The sequence below is a fragment of the Oncorhynchus gorbuscha genome, linkage group LG21 (genome assembly GCF_021184085.1).
Source record: "Oncorhynchus gorbuscha isolate QuinsamMale2020 ecotype Even-year linkage group LG21, OgorEven_v1.0, whole genome shotgun sequence".
Taxonomy (NCBI): domain Eukaryota; kingdom Metazoa; phylum Chordata; class Actinopteri; order Salmoniformes; family Salmonidae; genus Oncorhynchus; species Oncorhynchus gorbuscha.
Window position 1 is genome coordinate 39,198,580 of NC_060193.1, and position 16,075 is coordinate 39,214,654.

Sequence of the window (16,075 nt, forward strand, 5' to 3'; positions counted from 1 at the left end):
TTCAAAACTACACTGGACTTCCGCCCTGCTCTCTTGGCTTCCAAGTAGAGGCTGCCTTTCCAAATCATGTCTAATCAATTAAATTTACCACAAGTGGACTCCAATCAAGTTGTAGAAACATCTCAAGGATGATCAATGGAATCAGGATGCATCTGAGCTCAATTTTGAGTCTCATAGTGAAGGGTCTGAATACTTAAGTAAATACATTTGCAAAAATGTTTAAAAAAATATTTTTGGTTTGTCATTATGGGGTATTGTGTGTAGATTGAAGAGGGGGAAAAAATAATCAATTTTAGAATTAGGCTGTCACGTAACAACATGTGGGAAAAGGGAAGGTGTCTGAATACTTAACAAATGCACTGTATACCACTGACAGAATTTTCTACCATTGGCAGTTTTGTATACAGTCACGTGATACGTGGTATAGAAAAGTCCAATCTTAGGAGAGTACAGGAGCCCCTCTACCCTCTGGTGGGATGGACCATGTCTACAGAGAAACTTAGATTCAAATACTTAGATTTGTGTGTATTGGTTATATGTTGTGAAATTGTTAGATATAACTTGTCAGATATTACTGCACTGTCGGAGCTAGAAACACAAGTATTTCATTACACCCGCAATAACATCTGCTAAACACGTGTAAGTGACCAATAAAATGTGATTTTGATATGAAATAAACAGTCAACATGACTCCAAAGGATTTGAATTTGTTAATAGTCCGTATTGATACAGAAACACTAAACCATGATTTATATTTATTAAGAACAAGTTGATTGACAAAGTCATGAAAAATTGGAGGAATTGAAAAATGATCCATGTCAGAAGTATGGTTCAAAGCAAATATGTAGTGAGTGTAAAGTTTGATTCGTTTTTAATGAGTGAGAATTTACAACAATAAACACATGCTTCTCTTTGAACGAGTTAATATATTAAACCTTTATGAAATAAATGAAAGATGTACATTTTGGTTCCTCAACTGCGTTGCCCACTCCAGTCAGCAGATGGCGATTTGCGTATTTTAGATACAGGCGACGCTGCCAGTGTGACGTATAATCTAGTGGACGGGACGCTCCTTCAACAACAGCTAGTCAGACTCCTCGGTAGCTTTCCAACAAACATAGCTACAACATTCACGCTCTTCACACTGTTTTTGGTGTATATTAGTCGCTGTGTATTAAACACACTTCTGTCGTATGTACTTGTTGGCCCATTTAACTATATGTTTTCGTTGTTTGTCAGCTAGCTGTTTTGCTAAGTTATCTTAGAACTAAGCTAGTCGCTAATGCAAGCTAGCTAACTTCCGCGACCATGAGTTCACTTAGCTACTCTCCTTCTGATAAAGAAGAGGTCTGCTGGACGGAGGAAGAAGCTCTCGTCAAAGAGGAGGAGGAAGAGAAGGATGTTACAATACAAAAACAAGTAGAGGGTGAGGCTGTTACCGTGAAAGAAGAAGAGAAAGACGTTTCAGTGAAAGAAGAGGAATACGCGTTCAGAGTGAAAGAGGAGGGTGTTACAGTAAAAGAAGAGGAGGAGGATGCAGTTTATGGCGTGAAAGAGAAGGGGGAGATGACTGTCACATTGGAGGAAGAAGAGGTTGGAGATCTGTTTAACACCAGTAAGTACCGTCTCTGCAGTCGTTGAACCAATATGCAGTAAAGGGGTTCTACACTTGAATGTTGTTCTATAGGAATGGCTGAAGCTACACTGTAACGTGTAGAACATCAAGAGTGGGCCATCAACAAAACGTTAACAATTGATCAAATGGATCCAATGACAATGTCTTAAATACTGTAGTCCTCAATATCTCTTATTAGATTGTCCCAATATGTAGTCTTAAAGGAGCAATCAGCTTTTTGTTTTACTCCAACGTTTGTCAGTAAATATAAACAAACACTGTATATCCTCAAAACATGGTTAAAGCTATAATGTTGATGTCATGGATGGTTGCATTTCTCCAGCCCCATCCCTCAGCTTTTTACCGAAACGGGCAGGGAGTACGCTTTGTTATTGTTTCTACTAGAGGTCGACCGATTATGATTTTTCAATGCCGATACCGATTATTGGAGTACCAAAAACAGGCAATACCGGTTAATCGGCCGATTTATATATATTTTTATATACACACACATTTTTGTAATAATGACAATTGCAACAATGCTGAATGAACAATGAACACTTATTTTAACTTAATATAATCCATATATAAAATCATTTTAGTCTCAAATAACATGAGAACATATGTTAAAAGGAACCACCAGCTTTCATGGGTCTTCAATATTCCCAGTTCAGAAGTTTTAGGTTGTAGTGCAGAAAGCAGAGCTTGACTGCATGCTCCCCTGTCAGTCAGCTCCTCCGTTTATCATAAATGACCACCCCTCACTGAACACTCTCTCGCTTGGGACCTAAGAAGGTGAGGGAAAAAGAAACGTCTTTGCCAGTGGAGCGAATGATTGAAGTCTGTCCTCATTCTGCTTCCACCACTCCAAAAGCAAGCCGATCTTTCTGTCAATGACAGGCTCTGTGAGGTAACGCTCAAACTCAATTTCAAAACTACACTGGACTTCCGCCCTGCTCTCTTGGCTTCCAAGTAGAGGCTGTCCACCAGACTGGGTGGCTGATCTACCTGGACTCTTTGCCTTTTTGCACCAGGATCTGGGTCCTCCTCTTCACTCGTCCCATCTGCTGTGGCTCTGGGATTTGGTTTCCTTAGTAGGTCAGACTCCTCCTTCAGCCACTCTTTTGCTTTCTCTAGTGCTGTCCCTGAGCTGAAGGCATAGCTCTTGTAACGTGGATCCAGGACAGTTCCAGCACCAGACACTTTGTCTCCTCGGCCTTGGAGAACCTCCTTGTCCAACATGGTCTTCCGTAAAGTTTTGATGCCTTGAGTAGAAGAACCCTCCTGCTGTAGCATCAGATTCAGCACTGACACACTGGGGATGCTTCATGCTGCAGTAGAGTTGTAGTGGCTCATCTCCAGTGTCACCACCTCCATAGGTGCCAGAATCTCAATTAGGTTAGAGACAATGTCCCACTGTGCAGCAGACAAACTGCTGATGTGTCTGTATTCACCTGCATACACACTCAGTGCATGCCTATGTTCAAACATCCTTTGCAACATGTGTAGTGTTGAGTTCCAGTGAGTTTGAACTGTTTGGATGATGCCGTGTTTGGGAAGGCTAAGCTCTTCCTGAATGGCCCTCAGCCTCTGTTTGGCCAGTACAGAGTGGTCAAAATGAGTTGCACAGCTCTTCAACATGGCAATAATGTCTAGCACAGCTCTGACTGGATAGTCCGTCATTGATTACAAGCTGTAGGGTGTGTGCACTGCAGCTGAAGTCTGGAAGCTCTGCCGGTCTCATACCTTTCACCATGTTTGCCCCACTGTCCCTGTGGACCAGCACTACACGTTCTGTGTGGATTTCACAGTATTCCAACACGGTCAAAAACATCTCTCTGATGTAGTTTACTGTGTGTGATCCAGTCATACTCTTGACATTCAGCACAACCTGCTTTCTTGTCCAGACATTGTTAATGAAATGTCCAGTAAGGCTCATCAGGGACTCTGTAGTTCCTGCCCAGCAGTCAGTTCTGAATGCCATATGTGGAGCGTTGACTGGTGCCACCAGATTCTTCACAACTCTTTCATGTGTTTTATCTATCATTTCGGTGCAAAATAATTTTTATCTTTGATCCTACACACGTCAGACACCACTGTGAATGGCTGTTTGTCAGTGGCAATCATCTCAATAATTGCTACCTCCATCTTCTTGGCCCTCTGGTCTTTGTTCTGCCATTTTGCTTGTTTATTAAAAAGTTGTAAGATTGTAGTCTGTGACGTGTCTGTATCACTTTGTCTTTGTGAAGAATGCGTTTGCTTTTTTCATCATTGCTTCCTAATAGGCTTTTGGGTCGGTGTTCTTAAGGTTATTCCTCAGGTTCGTGGTATTTTTTGATTTAGCCGTTGCTGACCCCATGCTTACATTTTTATTTATTTTTTACAAATAAGACACCTTGCTTTCCCTGGTGCCAATTCCATGTAATAGTCCCACATTGGTGCTCTGCTTTTCTCTGCCACCTGTAAAACACACACACACAGCTCTGAAGTGACAACGATACTGAAGAGTCTGCTTAGGAGACAAATACTTTCAACTGTTTGAATAATAAAAATCGAGTTTAAGTTACCTGTGTTGAATGTTGAAAACAAAAACTAATGTATATATGCAAGGAAATCCTATTTTAATAGTGGGCATGGTAAGAATTGACTACCAAAGTGTGAGTCATAATCCCCATGACACCTAGCAAAATTTGAAAAGTGGTTCCTTCATTCATTTATTCCATAGGATATTTTTTAGATTCACTTAAAATAAGATCTATGTTTCGTGTAGGTTTACACCACCTTTCCACTTTGATAACTGTGTAGATATCCATAGGACAAGGTAACTCTGATCAATATAAGCGAAGATCATTTTTTTGTAGAATGGATTTATGAAAATATGTTGACAAATGTTACCTTATCCTAGTGAGATTTACACGGGTATCAAAACGCAGAGGCGTTTTAAGCCTGCATGAAACACAGACCTTATTGGAAGTAGATCAAGACCTTCTCTATACATGAATGGTAAAATAACGAAGGAACCCATTTCAAGTTCAGCCGCGTGTTATTATAGGAATTATGACGCGTCGACTATTTCGCTCTAAACCATATACCTTTGACTATTACGAGCCTGCTGCTGCCTACCACCCCTCAGTCAGACTGCTCTATCAAGTATCAAATCATAGACTTAATTGTAATATAATAAACACACAAATACGAGCCTTAAGTCATTATGGTCGGCAGGGTAGCCTAGTGGTTAGAGCGTTGGACTAGTAACCGGAAGGTTGCAAGTTCAAATTCCCGAGCTGACAAGGTACAAATCTGTCGTTCTGCCCCTGTTCCTAGGCCGTCATTGAAAATAAGCATTTGTTCTTAACTGACTTGCCTAGTAAAATAACATTTACATTTTTTTTTTTAAATGGTCAAATCCGGAAACTATCATTTCGAAAACAAAACGTTTATTCTATCAGTGAAATACGGAACCGTTCCGTATTTTATCTAATGGGTGGCATCCAGAAGCCTAAATATTGTTGTTACATTGCAAAACCTTCAATGTTAAGTCATAATTATGTAAAGTTCTGGCAAATTAGTTCGCAACGAGCCAGTCAGCCCAAACTGTTGCATATACCCTGACTCTGCGTGCAATGAACGCAAGAGAAGTGACACAATTTGCCTAGTTAATATTGCCTGCTAACATGAATTTCTTTTAACTAAATATGCAGGTAAAAAAAAAAATCCTTCTGTGTATTGATTTTAAGAAAGGCATGGATGTTTATGGTTAGGTACATTCGTGCAACCATTGTATTTTTTCACAAATGCGCTTTTGTTAAATCATCCCACGTTTGGCGAAGTTGGCTGTTCGCAACAAGCCAGGCGGCCCAAACTGCTGCATATACCCTGACTCTGTTGCACAGAACGCAAGAGAAGTGGCACAATTCTCCTAGTTAAAATAAATTCATGTTAGCAGACAATGCTAACTAAATATGCAGGTTTAAAAATATATACTTGTGTATTGATTTTAAGAAAGGCGTTGATGTTTATGGTTAGGTACACATTGGTGCAATGGCAGTGCTTTTTTCACTAATCGCTTTTGTTAAATCACCCGTTTGGCGAAGTAGGCTGTGATTCAATGATAAATTAACAGGCACCGCATCGATTATATGCAACGCAGGACAAGCTAGATAAACTAGTAATATCATGTGTAGTTAACTAGTGATTATGTTAAGCTTGATTGTTTTTTATAAGATAAGTTTAATGCTAGCTAGCACCTTACATTGGCTCCTTGATGCATTCACATAACAGGTAATCAGCCTGCCATGCAGTATCCTCGTGGAGTGCAATGTAATCGTCCACAATCTGTGTCCAAAAATGCCGATCACCGATTGTAATGAAAACTTGAAATCGGCCCCAATTAATCGGCCATTCCGATTTAATCGGTCGACCTCTATTCTACACAGCGCGATATCAACCCTGAGCATATTGGGTTGTATTTCTCCACTACTTCACTGTATTCCTGCCGTAAGCTCTGGACCATTACACTGGATAATCGCACCTAGCTAGCTGCTACCGAGTGGCCCAGTCCCGAAGCTAGCCTTGAGCCATCTCCCGGCCTGCTCAGTGGACCCTATGATCACTCGGCTACACAGCTGATGCCTCCCAGACTCTTCACTAAGACGACTAGAAGCCACTACATCACCGGATTCCTGCCATAAGCTCTGGACCTTTGCACCGGACGCACCGGATTGGCTATAGTGGCTAACGCCCTTGTCCCAAAACTAGTACCAGTTAGCCTCGAGTCAGCTAGCAAACAAAATTACTCCAGCTACAATACCTCTTTTGCCAATTGGCTTGGACCCTTTGTCAACACGGATCCCCGCCGATCCATCACGTCTGGTCTGCTGCCGTAATTCCATCCGATATGCCCTCAACCGGCCTTTGCCGGACGTCGGTGATGCCCTTGTCCCGACGCTATAGCACCAGTTAGCCTCGAGCCAGGCGCATCTCCTGGCTAGCATAGTAACGACTACCTAACGGCTTCCCTGTTTCATACAGTTGAAGTCGGAAGTTTACACACTTAGGTTGGAGTCATTAAAACTCGTTTTTCAACCACTCCACAAATTTCTTGTTAACAAACTAGTTTTTGCAAGTCGGTTAGAACATCTACTTTGTGCATGACACAAGTCATTTTTCCAACAATTGTTTACAGACAGATTATTTCACTTATTCGCTGTTTCACTGTTTCACAATTCCAGTGGGTCAGAAGTTTACATACCCTAGAGAAGTTAAAAGCAGTCAACTTAGTGTATGTGGGACGCTACCGTCCCACCTGGCCAACATCCGGTGAAATTACAGAGCGCGAAATTCAAAAATACTAAATTCAAATATTGAACATTCTTGAAAATATATGTTATACATCAAAATAAAGCTTAACTTTTTGTTAATCCAGCCAAAGTGTCAGATATCAAAAAGGCTTTACAGCGAAAGCACACCATGCGATTATCTGAGGACAGCGCCTGCATACAAACACGTGAAAATGCTTTTTCAACCAGGCAGGTGCAACACAAAAGTCAGAAATAGCGATATAATTAATGCCTTACCTTTCAAGTTCTTCTTCTGTTGGCACTCCAAAATGTCCCGAAACATCACAAATGGTCCTTTTGTTCGATAATGTCCTTCTCCATGTCCCAAAAATGTCAATTTATTTGGCGCTTTTGATTCAGAAATACACCGGTTTCAACTCGCCCAACATGCCTACAAAGTATCTAATAAGTTACCTGGAAACTTGGTCCAAACATTTCAAACCACGTTCCTAAACCCTTCTCAGGTACCCTAAAACGTAAATAATCGTCGGTGATGCCCTTGTCCCGACGCTAGCACCAGTTAGCCGTAAGCCAGGCTCATCTCCCAGCTAGCATAGTAATGACTACCTAACGGCTTCCCTGGTTCATATATTGCTGTTCACTGGACCCTATGATCACTTAGCTACAAAGCTGATGCCTGCTAGACTGTTCATTAATCACGGTACTCAATTTTGTTTATTTTGTTTATCTGTCGGCCCCAGCCTCGTACTCAGGCCCTGTGTGAAGTTAACCACTTGCTCCTACCTGGCACGCAGGCGTCCCATCTAGAGCTCTGGAAATGCAAATGCGCTACGCTAAATGCTAATAGTATTAGTTAAAACTCAAACGTTCATTAAAATACACATGCAGGGTATTGAATTAAAGCTACACTCGTTGTGAATCCAGGCAACAAGTCAGATTTTTAAAATGCTTTTCGGCGAAAGCATGAGAAGCTATTATCTGATAGCATGTAACACCCCAAAAGAGCCGCAGGGGACGTAAACAAAATAATTAGCATAGTCGGCGCTACACAAACCGCACAGATAAAATATAAAACATTCATTACCTTTGACCATCTTCTTTGTTGGCACTCCTAGATGTCCCATAATCACTATTGGGTCTTTTTTTTCCGATTAAATCGGTCCATATATAGCCTAGGTATCGATCTATGAAGACTGTGTGATAAATGGAAAAAAATAGCGTTTCATAACGTAACGTCATTTTTTTTAAATTCAAAAAGTCGACGATAAACTTTCACAAAACACTTCGAAATACTTTTGTAATGCAACTTTAGTTATTAGTAAACGTTAATAAGCGATCAAATTAATCACGAGACATAGTGTTTTCTATAGGGGTCCGTCTTGAAATACTGTCTGTGTATCTCTCAACCAAAATATCCGGTCGGAGACCGGAAGAAATGGGCTGTCTCTTGTTCGTTTGACCAAGAAACAAATCCTAGGCAAATGACAAGACTGTTGACATCGTGTGGAAGCTGTAGGTACTGCAACCTCAGCCATATTTAATGTCTTTCGCCCATAACAATGGGTTGAAGCGGTGGATGGATATATTTTTCCACTTTCAGTGATCAGATTTTCCTGCACTTTCCAATGAAACGCACATTCTGTTAAAGTCACAACTGTGATTTAACCAGTTTTATAAACGTCTGAGTGTTTTCTATCCACACATACTAATCATATGCATATACTATATTCCTGGCATGAGTAGCAGGGCGCTGAAATGTTGCGCGATCTCTGCCCATTCATCACCATTTTACCTGTTGTTGTCTTACCCATTGTTGTCTTTGCTTGCTCTCCCAACACCTGTGATTGCTTTATGCCTCACTTTGTATCTCTCTAAATATGCCTTGTATACTGTTTAGGGTAGTTATCATTGTTTTATTTTAATGCAGAGTAAAAAAAAAAATTGTCCCACCTCCCACACATGCGGTGACCTCACCTATCATAACAAGTGCCTCCAGAGATGCAACCTCTCATCATCACTCAATGCCTAGGTTTACCTCCACTACCCACACCCTACCTTACCCCTGTCTGTACATTATGCATTGAATCTATCCTACCACGCCAAGAAATCTGCTCCTTTAATTCTCTGTCCGCAACGCACTAGACAACCAGTTAGCCTTTAGCCGTACCCTCATCCTACTCCTCTGTTCCTCGGGTGATGTAGATGTTAACCCAGGCTCTGTGTGTCCCCAGACGCTCTCATTTGTTGACTTCTGTAACCGTAAAAGCCTTGGTTTCATGCATGTTAACATCCGAAGCCTCCTCCCTAAGTTTGTTTAAATTAATTTCTCCAGAAATGTCGCTCACTATTGCCACCTGTTACAGACGCCCCTCAGCTCCCAGCTGTGCCCATGCCATCATTTGTGACTCGATTGCCCTCCATCTATCTTCATAGTTCGTTCTGTTAGGTGAACTAAACTGGCATGTGCTTAATACCCCGGCCATCTCACACAAATTATCAAGGAACCCACCAGGTACAACCCTAAATCCGTAAACATGGGCACCCTCATAGATATTATCCTGACCAACTTGCCCTCCAAATACACCTCTGCTGTTTGCAATCAGGATCTCTGGAATCACTGCCTCCGAAAAGTTTTGGGACACTGTAAAGTCCATGGAGAATAAGAGCACCTCCTCCCAGCTGCGCAATGCACTGAGGCTAGGAAACACTGTCACCACCGATAACTCCACGATAATCGAGAATTTTTTTGACTAGTCTGTTCAACCTCTCTTTCGTATCGTCCAAGATTCTTAAAGATTGGAAAGCTTCCCCAGTCATCCTCCTCTTCAAAGGGGGTGACATTCTATACCAAACTGTTAGACATTTTTCCATCCTGTCCTGCCTTTCTAAAGTCTTTGAAAGCCAAGTTAACAAACAGATCACTTACCATTTAGAATCCAACCGTACCTTCTCCGTTGTGCAATCCGGTTTCCGAGCTGGTCATGAGTGCACCTCTTCCACGCTCAAGGTACTAAACGATATAACCGCCATCGATAAAAGACACTACTGTGCAGCCATCTTCATCAACCTGGCCTGTTGTCCAGACCTCTGGCAGTCTCTATGGGGGTACCACAGGGTTCAATTCTTGGGCCGACTCTTTTCACTGTATATATCATCGATGTCGCTCTTGCTGCAGGTGATTCCTTGATCCACCTCTACGCAGATGACACCATTCTGTATACATCTGGCCCTTCTTTGGACACTGTGTTAACAAACGAGATTCAATGCCATACAACACTCCTTCTGTGGCCTCCAACTGCTCTTAAACGCTAGTAAAACTAAATGCATGCTCTTCAACCGACCGCTGCCTGCACCCGCCCAACTAGCATCACTACTCTGGACGGTTCTGACTTAGAATATGTGGACAACTACAAATACCTAGGTGTCTGGTTAGACCGTAAACTCTCCTTCCAGAATCATATTAAGCATCTCCAATCCAAAATTAAATCTAGAATCGGCTTCCTATTTCGCAACAAAGCCTCCTTCACTCACGCTGCCAAACATACCCTCGTAAAACTGACTATCCTTGACTTCGGCGATATCATTTACAAAATAGCCTCCAACTCTCTACTCAGCAAACTGAATGCAGTCTATCACAGTGCCATCCGTTTTGTCACTCACACCACCCACCACTGCGAACTGTATGCTCTCGTCGGCCGGCCCTCACTACATATTCGTCGTCAAACCCATTGGCACCAGGTCATCTATAAGCAGGAGGTATATCTCACTGGTCATCCCCAAAGCCAACACCTTCTCTGGCCGCAGTTCTCTGCTACCAATGACTGGAACGAATTGCAAAAATCGCTGAAGTTGGAGACTTATCTCCCTCACTAACTTTAAGCATCAGCTATCTGAGCAGCTTACCGCTCGCTGCAGCTGTACACAGCCCATCTGTTAATAGCCCATCCAACTAGTTACCTCATCCCCATTTTTTATTGACTTTTTTTGCTCTTTTGCATACCAGTATTCCTACTTGCACATCATCTGCACATCTATCACTCCAGTGTTAATTTCCAAATGTGTAATTACTTCGCTACTATGGCCTATTTATTGCAGTGCCTCCTTACTCCATTTGCACACTCTGTATATAGATTTTTCTATTGTGTTATTGACTGTACGTTTGTTTATTCCAAGTGTAACTCTGTTTTTTTGTCGCACTACTTTGATTTATCTTGGCCAGGTTACAGTTATAAATGAGAGCTTGTTCTCAACTGGCCTACCTCGTTAAATAAAGGTGAAAAACTAAATTTAATTAAAAATACATTTTAAAAATCCAAACTTTTTTGACAACACCCAATTGGATACTGTCATTAACGCGGTTCTTAATACTGTAGCAAACATTATTTTAAGCAGGACATTCAAGCGAGCCTTACAACTATAATCCAAAGTAGTTTGAAATGCACTCATAAGCTTCCTGGAAATGGAGGCTACTTCCTGAGTTTTCCCCCATTCACATTCTGAATACATTGTGAAAACTAACATCTTTGCCATTTTTGCTCTAATCAGATATAGTAAATCCATAACTATCGGTTTCCTCATTAGTGGGGAGGAGTTTCTACAACCAAATTACATGTGCATCGCCCTCGTGCCGCAATTTTAGTAAACAAAGAAAGGGGCCGATATTGGAGACCAAAAGTCGTCTGGCACACTGCTTAGAGTTTCAATAACATGAATATCTTATTTCTAGCCTACAATCATCGATGTTACTACTAAAATATGACTATTCTTGCTCATTTTAAGACAATTGTCAAATAATTTTAACATTCATAACAGGTGTCAATTGTTGTACAACATCATGGCTACGCTGTTGTCATCACCTTTTACAGTGGATTTCCAGTGCTGTGGGCCTTTAACCAGCTGTCTGACTTTGTTGTTCACACAGGAGAGATACGGGACTATCGTGGATCCTCTGGGGAGCCTCAACAACCTCATGATTCTGAAGAGGCAGAGATGAGTCTCTCCAGATCAGAACACCTCAATAAACACCTGCAGAGATCCACAGGGAAGAGACCTCACTGCTGCTCTGACTGTGGGAAGAGATTCACCTCCTCATCAGGCATTAAAATTCATCAGAGAATCCACACAGGAGAGAAACCTTATAGCTGTGGTCAATGTGGAAAGAGGTTTACTCAGTCAACAGGCCTGATATCACACCAGAGAATACACACAGGAGATAAACCTTATAGCTGTGATCAATGTGGGAAGAGTTTTACTACATCTAGCACTCTGACTTTACACCAGAGAATACACACAGGAGAGAAGCCTTATAGCTGTGGTCAATGTGGGAAGAAGTTTACTCAGTCAACCGGCCTGATATCACACCAGAGAATACACACAGGAGATAAATCTTATTGCTGTGATCAATGTGAGAAGAGTTTTACAACATCTGTCTCTCTGACTTTACACCAGAGAATACACACAGGAGAGAAACCTTATAGCTGTGGTCAATGTGGGAAGAGTTTTGGTCAATCTGGCAATCTGACAGTGCACCAGAGAATACACACAGGAGAAAAACCTTATAGCTGTGATCAATGTGGGAAGAGGTTTACCACATCTGTCTCTCTGACAGTGCACCAGAGAATACACACAGGAGAGAAATCTTATAGCTGTGGTCAATGTGGGAAGAGTTTTGGTCAATCTGGCAATCTGACAGTGCACCAGAGAATACACACAGGAGAGAAACCTTATAGCTGTGATCAATGTGGGAAGAGTTTTACTACATCTGGCTCTCTGACTTTACACCAGAGAATACACACAGGAGAGAAATCTTATAGCTGTGATCATTGTGGGAAGAGTTTTACTACATCTGGCTCTATGACAGTGCACCAGAGAACACACACAGGAGAGAAATATTGTAACGTATAACTGTTGTCAATGTGGGAAGAGTTTTACTACATCTAGCCAGCTGACTTCACACACAGGAGAGACATCTCCTAACTATAATCAATGTGGGAAGAGAGACACTGATAAAAGATGTCTGATTAAACATCAGAAAATACATGGAGTTGTTTCATGATATCAATGAAATACTGACACAATGCAGAATGTTTTAACATTGTAGTAGGAGTGTTTTAATGATGTCACAATGTAGAACCCTAATCGTTTGCCCCCTGTTCTATTGATTTCAGCATTATATGGATATTAGCCTCAGGGCGAAAATCCAGGCTCTGAATTGAAAGACTACTATTTATGTAATATAACAAAAGTGACTAACAAAAAAGGAGTTGTGTTACACTTAACACATTGGTGACCCACTTGAATCAAAATGCAATACTTCAAAATGTTTAGGTTTTCAATATATCCAAACTGTTTCTGCATATTGGCTATTGATTTGAACACGTTAAAACTGTGTTTTTACATTACGCTATTCCAATTTAGCAAAATGTAATTGATGTTCTTGCAGCCTATACACATAGTAAATTGGTCTATAATCAATTTTATTAACAATCCTACATCACTCCAGCATTTCTTGACAACATTCAAGTGCTAATTGTCTTTATTCCACTACTGAAGTGGCATGACTCAAGTCACCTTATATTTCAAACATTCAGCCTGACAAAAGATACATGGTTTATTATTCCATCCCTCACCATTAAGTGAATTATTGGCAATACATATTATCCTTTCTAGGGCGGAACCCCTCGACAACAATCCGCCGAAAAGGCAGCTTGCGAAATTCAAAAATATTTTTTTACAAGTATGTAACTTTCACACATTAACAAGTCCAAAACAGCAAATGAAAGATAAACATCTTGTTAATCTACCCATCTTGTACGATTTCACAAAAATGCTTTACAGCGAAAGCACAACATATGATTTTGTAAGGTCATAGCCAAGTCAAAAAAGGTAGGAGTCACAAAAAGCAGAAATATAGATAAAATTCATCACTTACCTTTGATGATCTTCATCAGATGACACTCATAGGACATAATGTTACACAATACATGTATCTTTTGTTCGATAATGTGCATATTTATATCCAAAAATCTCAGTTTACATTGGCATGTTACGTGCAGTAATGTTTTGATTCCAAAACATCCAGTGATTTTGCAGAAATGCTCATAATAAACATTGATAAAAGATACAAGTGTTTTTCACAGAATGGAAGATAGACTTCTCCTTAATGCAACCACTGTGTCAGATTTTTTAAAAACTTTGCGGAAAAAGCATAATCTGAGAACGGCACTCAGAGCCCAATCCAGCCAGAGAAATATCCGCCATTTTGGAGTCAGAAGAAGTTAGAAATATTCACTTATCTTTGATGATCTTCATCAGAAGGCACTCCCAGGAATCCCCGTTTGACAATAAATGACTGATTTGTTTCATAAAGTCCATCATTTATGTCCAAATAGCCACTTGTTGTTAGCGTGTTCAGCCCAGCAATCCATCTTCATGAGGCGTCTTCATGAGGCGTGGGCACTTCGTCCAGACAAAAACTCAAAAAAGTTCCATTACAGGTCATAGAAACATATCAAACGATGTCTGGAATCAATCTTTAGGATGTTTTTAACATAAATCATCAATAAGCTTCCAAACGGAGGATTCCTATGTCTGTAGAAAAGCCATGGAACGAGAGCTAACTCTGTCGGGAGTGCGCTTCATGAGACCAAGGCACTCTGCCAGACCACTGACTCAAATAGCTCTCATGAGCACCTCCTTTATAGTAGAATCCGCATTCAAGTTTCTAAAGACGGTTGACATCTAGTGGAAGCATTAGGAAGTGCAACTGTATCCATATCCCACTGTGTATTCGGTAGACCAAGCTTTGGAAAACTACAAACCTCAGATTTCCCACTTCCTGGTTGGATTTTTCTCAGGTTTTCGCCTGCCATATGAGTTCTGTTACATTCACAGACATCATTCAAACAGTTTTAGAAACTTCGGAGTGTTTCTATCCAATACTAATAATAATATGCATATATTAGCATCTGGGACAGAGTAGGAGGCAGTTCACTCTGGGCACGCTATTCATCCAAAAGTGAAAACACTGCCCCCTTTCCCAAAAAGGTTTTAACAAAGGGGTGTACTTTAGCACGTATATCTCGTTAGCATGTAGGGCGCACTGATTGGTGTCACCTCGTTAGTCAGTATGTGTTACACCTGTGTTGGCTTGTCCATCTCGTTAGTGGGACGGTGTTTCACCTGAGCTGGTCCAGGTTCTATTTTAGAGTGTCTGGCCCAGTGCTCAAGTTGTCTTGATAGATGTGGAGAGTCAACACCTTTAGTTGCTCCACCTTTTTGGATTTGCTTCCTGTTTATAAGTTTGAGGTGGTGGGACGGGTGCGCCATCGTCCGTGAGGAGATGGCGCAAAGTACATCTGGACCGTCGGTTCCGGGGATTGGACTGGTCAACACGGTGCGCTTTTCTTGGCGGGGAAAAGAGATGGAGCCTTGGGGGAGAGAAACCAGGTCATACGCGTCTGCAGCTGGGGGGGAGCGGGGGATGGGGGAGAAAAGAAAGGACGCATGCGGATTGTACTGATGGCACAGGGGAAAGGACGGAGAAGGACGAAGAAGGGAAGAAGGAAGAGGCGAAAAGAAAGGAGTGAAGATGGAAAGAAGGAAAAAGAAGGAGAGAAGAAAAAGAAGGCGGAAGAACGGGAAGGAGCGGAGAAGAGTGAGAGTGGGACAGTGGTGCGAGAAGGAGTGGAAGAGGGAGCGGTGACAGTGACGGGGACGGAGGGAGGTGTGGAGATGGGAGGGGAGGGGGAGATGGGGGGAAAGGAGTGGGGGGACAGCCTGCCAGGCTTCCTCGAGTTTGAAATTTAGCGGGGATGGGACGTTGTGTCTCCCCGCTACCTCCTTCACCAAAGAAGAAAGGGATGAAGAGGGGGAGCTTGGCAGGAAGTGAGAGGGAGGGGGTGTGGAGGGGGCTAAGAGAGTGGCGGGGGGGTAATTTGTCCTCCCGGTTTGCCTCAGCCCCTTGCATTTTAGTGGATGACTCCAGTGAGGGGTCGGTGGGCTGTTTGCTAGAGGGATCCCAACTTCTGTTTGAGGAGATGGGGTCCCCTACATGCAGCCCCGAGGCAAACAGGGAGGGGGGGATGGTGGGTGGGGTGGGAGGACCCAACACACTGCCTGGGTCATGGGTTCGGATGGAGGACGGGGGGCGTCAGGAGAG

At 42.0% G+C, this 16,075-nt stretch overlaps 1 protein-coding gene across 1 annotated transcript; it reads left to right on the forward strand.

Annotated features, from left to right (window-relative positions):
- The first annotated feature begins 1,068 nt into the window (after positions 1-1,068).
- LOC124007969 (zinc finger protein 501-like) lies at positions 1,069-12,971 on the forward strand. Its single transcript, XM_046318875.1, has 2 exons — positions 1,069-1,615; positions 11,837-12,971. Exons 1-2 carry the CDS (start codon positions 1,309-1,311, stop codon positions 12,817-12,819), a joined length of 1,290 nt encoding a protein of 429 aa, XP_046174831.1. The 5' UTR covers positions 1,069-1,308; the 3' UTR covers positions 12,820-12,971.
- The last annotated feature ends 3,104 nt before the right edge of the window (positions 12,972-16,075 follow it).

Coding starts and splice junctions, on each gene's coding strand:
- LOC124007969 (XM_046318875.1), top strand. CDS start 1,309: ATGAGTTCACTTAGCTACTCTCCTTCTGATAAAGAAGAGGTCTGCTGG. Junction 1,616..11,836: donor TGGAGATCTGTTTAACACCA/GTAAGTACCGTC, acceptor TTGTTCACACAG/GAGAGATACGGGACTATCGT.